The 8087-nt window shown below is 47.1% G+C and overlaps 1 protein-coding gene across 1 annotated transcript; it reads left to right on the top strand.

The window, feature by feature from the left end:
• Positions 1 to 203: 203 nt before the first annotated feature.
• On the top strand, positions 204 to 8087 carry si:dkeyp-92c9.2 (uncharacterized protein LOC571482 homolog). Its single transcript, XM_039605118.1, has 2 exons — positions 204 to 777; positions 1452 to 8087. Exon 2 carries the CDS (start codon positions 1588 to 1590, stop codon positions 2578 to 2580), a length of 993 nt encoding a protein of 330 aa, XP_039461052.1. The 5' UTR covers positions 204 to 777; positions 1452 to 1587; the 3' UTR covers positions 2581 to 8087.

Consider the following 8087-nt stretch of genomic DNA (forward strand, 5'->3'; position numbering starts at 1 on the left):
AAAAAACACATATTTAAGCAATCGGATGCATTGTGCTGCTGATGAATCTTGATTATGTTTAGCTTAATGTTTTAGCGAACTGTTTGTTTATTTATGTGACTGTGTGTGTGTGTGTGTGTGTGTGTGTGCGGCAGTCGAGCACTGTTAGGAGGAGTCTGTGTCGGAGGGGGGCGGTGTGTGCCGAGCCGCTCCGTGCGCTCACTGGCTGCTCTGTCTCTAATGTGTGAGAGTCCTCTCAGAGGTCTGGCCACCGGGAGCGACGTTTGGTCATTAGGTGACTGAAGCTCGCAGTGTGCGGACGCTCCAGCACCGCCTTCAGTCCGACCCCGGGACCGGGAGAAGTCAGACAGAGGAGACTTTACGCACAGCTCCGCTGAGGAGATGGAATGCATTGAAAGGACTCCGACTCTGTGAAAGTTTGCGTTTTGCTCATGGAGAAGCAAATTACAGACAATTAATCGGAATGCAGTCACGCTTCACAGTCGCCTTGTTTTGAGGTGCAGCAGAGGATGACACCTGCACCCCCCCTTGGCGCGGACCACACTTGGCATCTTTGAATAGTAGGTCAAAGCTTCTGCGAGAGTGACTTTCTGCCTCTCATTCTGCACTCAGATCACAGTCCCGCTCGCTCTGGTCCCCGGTTATTTTCTGCAGCTGCAGAATCAGTGCATGTGTTGCGCTCCTATAGCCTATGTCTTCATCTTTGCATCGTCGCGGACTGCGGCAAGAACACACAAGCGGGCAATCATCTCGTACCTGGACTGTGCGTAAACGCAGGTGAGCTGCTCTGAGGACAGTCATGTACATTTCTGGTTCTGCTGTCACATTTTTCATCTCTTTAAACTAAAGAGAAGGTTTAAAACAAAGAATACCCAGAATAGCTCTGTAAACAGCCTGAAGTGCATTCTGTGCTCACTGTGCTATATATTCACCATGTTGGTTCAAGCATTTGCTGATTAAGAGAGGAATCCCTTTAATAGTTTAAAATCCAGGAATCTGGAGGGAGATTAAATTAGACTGGTGGTTAACCCCTTACAGAACAGTTTATCCACTGAGTTTTTTGCCCTTAAGGCTTGAAACAAATGGTGTTAATCCACATTGACTAAATATGTTAAACGTTAAAAAAGCGTTACACCAGCTGTTTCAATTAGCTCTCCGAAGATGTTTAGTCTTAGTGAATTTTTAAACCCAAAATGGTTTAATTTCTGCAAAAATTCATGATGTTTACCCAACATTTACAGGATGTTGGAGGCTCTTTTTGGGATCTCCTCTGAAATTCAATGCACAGTTGAGTCCTTTTTTGGCTGCACAAGATGAGCTTAAAGAGGGCACAGTCAGCCACCGGGTCACTTGGCAGTAGATGATGTGTTTGTGGGATTAGTTGGCTTTGTTTACGTTCATTCTACTTTGCATTAGATTAAACTCTTTCTTTTTTTGTCTCTGTCATTCAGCACTCTCTGACATGCCTGCACTGTTCACCTCTTCATGAGATCACACCTCCTGGATATTTAGAATAAAAGAAAAGGAAAAACTTCCTCCTCATCACCAGTGAGGCAGTATAATCTGTGGATCACTGACTGACTCACCATGGGCACCGTACTATCGTTATCACCCAGCTCTCGCAAATCAGGCTACTATGACAACCGTCCCGGCTCTCTCAGCCACTACCCGAGCCTCAGCAGCCGCTCCCTCAACAGCCAGAAAGACCGCGGGCTAAAGAGGGGCCAGTCCATCTTCCTCCCGGCACTCACATGGAAGAGACTTGTGGCCTCTACAAAGAAGAAGGGCAACTCGAAGAAGGGCTCGGGTGGCCCGGTGGCCCTCGGGGATCCTCTGAATAACAACAACAACATTAACATCTACCAGAAGGATCCCGTGCTGCACCTCAACCGTGAGAATGTGAAGAAGTCGCTGTCATGTGCCAACCTGTCCAGCTACGAGGGCCCAGCCGGTCTGGGTCTGGGGCTCGGCTACGGACTGGGGATGGGTCAGGGACATGGATATGGCTACAGCAAATCCCAGCAGCTTTCCTCTGTGAAAAAAGTCCCGCAGGGCACGGTGACCTCATCTCCGAAGCGCGTCATCGTCCAGGCCTCCACCAGCGAGCTCCTCCGCTGTTTGGGGGAGTTCCTGTGCTGTCGCTGCTACCGCCTGAAGCATCTGTCTCCAGCCGACCCGGTTCTCTGGCTGCGGGCTGTGGACCGCTCGCTGCTGCTGCAGGGCTGGCAGGACCAGGCCTTCGTTACTCCAGCCAACGTGGTCTTCGTCTACATGCTGTGTCGAGACGTAGTGGATGGTGATCTAGTGGCGTCGGAGCACGAGCTGCAGGCCATCCTGCTCACCTGCCTCTACCTGTCCTACTCCTACATGGGCAATGAGATCTCATACCCTCTTAAGCCCTTCCTAGTAGAGGCGGGCAAGGAGGCCTTCTGGGACCGCTGCCTCGCCATCATCGACGCCACAAGCTCCAAGATGCTGCGCATCAATGCAGACCCGCACTTTTTCACACAAGTATTTGCTGAACTCAAGAGCGAAGGAGGCTGCGGCCCTCAGGATTATAGCCGGGTGCTTGATCGGTGAGCACCCAGCCTCGCTGACCACATGCCTTTGTGTACACTCATGCACTCGTACACACACACACACACACACATAATTGTCGTGCAGATTGCTCCACCCCTTTTTCTTCTATGAAGGCCTATCTTAAAAGAATTATACAGAAGTATTAAATCATTGCATCTGTGCTCGTTGCCATTGTCCCATCCGTCCACAGATAACTGGTTAAGTGGGGCTTACAGTTGTTTCTGAGTTTACTTTAACCATTTGGGGAACCATTTGGTCCACCTGCTCCCTCCCGTGTCTGGTCCCAGTCATCCCAGCTGCTCCTCTGCATCTGGACAGCCTCACCTTAACATTATCAATCAGTATGCACAAGGCAAGGAGATGCCATCACCTTACGCAAATCACGTTTTTTTTCCAATAGTGACAGAAGAGAAAATAGGGCTCAGACAACATAGTCCACATGAAAATTTCATGGATAATACATAGCAACATCTTGACATCCTCCACCGTCTCACGTGCCCGCGGTTCAGACTGATGGGAACAGCTGAGACGTCCATGTCTGCTCAGTAAAACAAAACGAACAGGCAGTGTGTTTTTGTGGAGCCTTTTGAGGGAACACTTGCTGTTTGTTTTTCCCGTCACTCACTCAAACCTGCCAGCGGCTCCCGCGTGTGTTAACGTCTCATTTAACCCTGAGGAGGAAGCCGAACATGCATTTACCGTGGGCATGTTTGGTGCAAGCGCATGCATGGCTGTGTGCGCAGGCATCGTGCGCTGGACGGCAGCCAAGGTCATCAGCTGTTTACCCCATCCTTTGTTCCCTGCGTTTTGTTGACAGGGCACCCACAGCCGTGGTATTAATGAGATTAGCCGATTACTGCTGCCCCTCCCCTACGTCAACCTCTCCCCCCTTCTTGTCCGGTCGGCAGCCCTGCAGACCTTCAGTGGCTAATCCAGCCCAGGCAGGACTGGGCAGGACTATAGACACACACACGCACACATTAAAATACTTTGCTGTGTGTGCTTTATTCTCCATGCTGCGTGAATGTGTGGCACACGTGTGCAGCTCGGGGTCCGAGGTGAAGGCAGGAAATCTTTCCAGAGGCCATTCAGGCAGAAATGACAGACGAAAGGCGTTTGTTGTTGCTGCTTCTGAATTTGTCCCACTTTCTCATCCCTCACCTGCGCATCCTCATCTGCCATCAAGAGACTCTCAGGAACTGGGAGTTCCTTTCTCTCATGTTCCTCCCTCCGCTCGACTATTCCCTTGAATGAAGCCATTGGCATTTGTGCTTCAGTGGCTTTAATCCCTGGTCCTCGTGTGTTTTACTGTGCATGTCAGTGATGGGTCACAGATGAGCTCCAAGTTCATCGTTTTTAGATTTTAAGAGCTTATCAACTGCATTTGAACCACTGTAGTCATAAGAAGATTTGGTTCTACAGTAATTTATATTTGGTGGCTTTTTATTTTTTTCTGGGAGCTCTCTCTCCTTTCACATGCATGCAGGGGAAGCCAGAGGAAGGGAGAGCAGCTGCAAGACCCAGCTGAGAACAGAGCAGGCATCAGCGGCAGCAGACGTGATATTTATTAAGTCAGACAGAGCGTGGAAGGACGAGCTGGGGTGGAAGTGGGTTGCAAAGTGACTTGCCCTATATGAGACAGCAAGTTGGCTCTGTAGAAGGGTATCGGCTGAGCAATCAGCTGATGTAGGCTGGCGTCAAAATCAGCTAATCTGCCAAGATTGCGGCTGAGCTTGATTTCATTGCCGCCCTGAACTAAAGCTACATCTTGTAATGCTGACAGCACAATAAAAGCTCGATTAAAGCCCAAATGTTCAAATTTTCAGAAAAACGCTAGATGTAGGGATTCTTTTAGATTTTTTAATCAAAGTTGATAAAGTCACATATTTAAAGGGTTTTGGGGAGAAAAATGAAGAGGTTATTTTGGACTTATGCTCCTTTAAAAATTAAATGTGTGTCTGTGACTCATCACTGATGCGTATGCTGTCTAATTGTAAAGCTTGTTTTTAAAAGAAAAATGTAATTCATTTACAAAAAGAAAGCAAATGTTTGTGGAAAATAAGATATCCTTTTGTTCTCCTCCTCTTTTAATCATCTCAAGATCCTTCAAAATCTTTCCTGTGACCCTTATTTTTGGGTTCTTGAGGGGGTTTATGATGCATTTGATCCAAGAAGCTGTTTAAAACCTAAAAATCTCTTATTGTGTGAAGTGGAAATGCCTTAATCTTATTGTAGCAGGGCATCTGGAGGTTTTGGTGCTCCACCTCCCTCCTCCACGTGGCAATCACTTTGCTGTGATGCTTCGCTATATTCTCGGCCACAAGGTCGTACGATACACGAGCATCCCTGCAACAGATCTGACCTTTACACACATGCAGACGGGCTGTTGCACATGTATTCTTCTTGGGTAATCCACTTCTAATCCTGCAGCCCAATCAAACAGCGAGAGGGAACCCAGGATGAAAACATGGAGAAATAAGCAAACAGTTCCCCTCGAGTGAAGCCTTCAAGCCCAGCTCTGACAAACTGAAGGCTGCCCCACCGCCTACTCCAGCTCATCCAAGCTTGCTGGAGTCGAGCCTCCCTGCTCTCCTGAGGGGTCTCGCATGAGCTCACACCAGCCTGAGAGGAGCGACGGCGGTGAGTCACGCTCGGAGAGTCGAGAAGTGAAACATCGCTTTCTCTACAGCGTTGACCAGCAGCCATTTTGGACTTGTAGGTCAGCGCAGCTCTCTCTGCGGCCTGGCTTCGTCTCTAACAAGGACACTTGTGTCTTAACTCACCCCCTCCTGCCTCTCCCCTCCCTACACACACACTCAGCTGTTGTTCCCTGCCTGTTTCATTAGATTTGACACCCCACACCCGGCAGCTATTGTCAGGACGAGGAAGGGCAGAATGGGCCAGTTTGTTGGCACCGGCTTGGTTTGTGTTTGCGTGCGCATGCAGGTCAAAGTTAAGGGCAACATCTGCTTCCACCATGCAGCTCGTGCTGACCTGGATGATAATTAAATCATCTCATTGACATCAGGGAGAAATGAGGAGTAGAGGAGCACATCGTGACCCTTTTCTTTTAATGAAAAAGGCCTTTTTCTTACACGTGGCCCATTCTTCACTCTCTGTAGCAGCACAGACACAGCACAGAACCACGATTATATCAGCCTGATCGTTAGAATTTGACCCTAAACAAAAAGGCATCACCTCCCCCCCGCCCCTTTTTTCAGCACATCTGTCCAATCAGTCGGCACCTGGACGGTATAGCTGTTCCTTAACTAACTCGCTTTTTAGCTGGAGCTGTAATTCTGGTTTATCCAATCAAAACCCCCCGATATGAGTCCTGAACGGATTCTTGCTTCTGACTGACGGCGGACACAGGACGCCTGTGACATCTCCAGAGATTTAACCGTGATAAAACATGACATGTAGTGCAGTTTGGACCTCGCTCTGTAGATGGGACCTCCGTCTGGGACTTTGGCAACTGAGAGTTACAGAATATTTCAGGAGGCTTTGGCCGTTTGTGAACAATGTTACAAAAGACTTAAAAGATAAGTCTGGTGTCGTTCTTTATTTTTCTTACTGTCAACAAGCATCAGACTGAGTTTTTACGCTTTCAGACTTGTCTGCAAGCTGGTTCTGACTGAAGACGGGACGTGAATGTATACTTTTCTTTTATGAAAAAAAAGGTGGGCACTTTAGTTTTTAACATCAATGACACAGAAGGAAATTAGTTGGGGAATTTACAGCTGCAGGGTTTGAGTTAGAAAAACTACAGTGCCTATGTTCATTAAATTAGGCAGCATGTGTTTGTGTTTAAGCTGCTGCGTATCAATAATTATTTGATCTGTTGACACTAAGAAATCTTGAAAGTACATCACTGCTTATCCTTTAAGCTGCCACAGCTCTGTGAGCTGTGTTATTTCAGTGCTGCTGTAGGTTGGTGTGTCATTTCAATGGCGCGCCTTAGACTGATGATGTAAATATGAGGATGTGTAACAAAAAGAGCTGTTAAGAATGAAAAAATGAACAAAAACAAATAGTGTTGCTGTGTAGTAGCATGCATGCCAGCCAGGTAGTTTAGATATTTTTCTTTCTTTTTTTTTTTACTTCTGCTTTTGTTGGATATGTGTGATGTTTTAAATGAATTTCTATGGTAATTTAAAACTGGATCTCATTGGTTACAGGAAACACGATGTCGTCAGTATTAAAGTCTCTCATGGCTGCAGGTGTAACGATCATCATTACCATGGTCTGCTCATGTTCAGAAACACTAGAGACATTTAATGAAACAGAAAAGCTCATTTTTCTAAAGTCCCGAAAGATCAAAGCGTGTCATGTGACCCACTCTCACACCAGGCTTCGTTCGTCACGTCCCTAAGTTAGATGTGGTCAGCTGGAGTTTTTTTTAAAACCCGAGCTCGCCCCTTTCTTGTTGCTAAATTCGTAAAGAACTGATCGAGTTAGAGGCTTTTCTCATCAATGCACCAGCTGGTGACACAAAGGCGTCCATTGTGCGCGCAGCAGTCGTCGCAGGCAGCTCCGGCTCGGCCTGCGTCCTCTCTGATGCAAAACAACACGTTAAAATTTCACCACAACTTCACTTTATTTCTGCGTCTTTTCCTGTGCCAGGAGTGGACAGATGTTAGTCCAGAGATAAATATGTGACTGTCCAGTCCATCTCCTCCTCCACCGCTGCTGCTGCTCCTGAGTTTCCATGGTTACTTTCCTCAGCCATCTTTTATAACTGTCACACCGAGATGAAGCAGCACCTCGAGCGACTTTTGTAAAGCCACTCAAGTGTGCGTCTCTCTAAAAGTGAAAATACTGTTGATTGGGAAAACTTGAAGAAAAACAAATGTGACTGTTTCATTTTTTTTCTTTTTTTTGTTGTTTATTTCCTTTTTCATGATGATGACGATGATGATGTTTACTATATTGATTATTTAATAAAGTATTGAGCTGAAATCCAAACCTGCTGCTTCCCATTTTCCACTTAACTAAACTGCCTTTGTCCTCCACACAGCGCACATGATGATATATTCTCCACATTCAATCCAGCTAACTTAAGGCTGGCTGTAAATTCATGTGGGACATAAAAAAAAACTTAATGCACAGACAAACAATGGCGCCATGCTGCAGATGGCCTTTTGGCTTCCTGTCAGTGAGGGCTGGGCTCCATCTGAGCATTTCTCTGCACTCAGTTGCCACTCTTTCCTCTGTTACCACAGGTGGAATTGCTGTGATGTGAAGCTGCCTCTGCTCTCCTCCGAGTGCGATGAGAAGATTTGTATACGACATGAAAGAACAAAGTTGGTGCTGCAGAGCTGAGACGGCTTTGTTCTGCAAGCGTACATGAGTTTAAAATGAGAAACGCAGAGAGGAAAGCAGGTTTTGTGTTGCTGATTTAGTAGCTGTGGTCAGCAAAGCGTCTGCCTCGGGCTGCCTTCACACCCACACACACACACGCACGTATGCACACACACACACACCGATATCTCTACATCTTAGCTGCT

The sequence above is a fragment of the Oreochromis aureus genome, linkage group 22 (genome assembly GCF_013358895.1).
Source record: "Oreochromis aureus strain Israel breed Guangdong linkage group 22, ZZ_aureus, whole genome shotgun sequence".
NCBI lineage: Eukaryota > Metazoa > Chordata > Actinopteri > Cichliformes > Cichlidae > Oreochromis > Oreochromis aureus.

Bases quoted from the DNA above. Each gene is read 5' to 3' on its own strand.
- si:dkeyp-92c9.2 (XM_039605118.1), top strand. From the start codon at position 1,588: ATGGGCACCGTACTATCGTTATCACCCAGCTCTCGCAAATCAGGCTAC.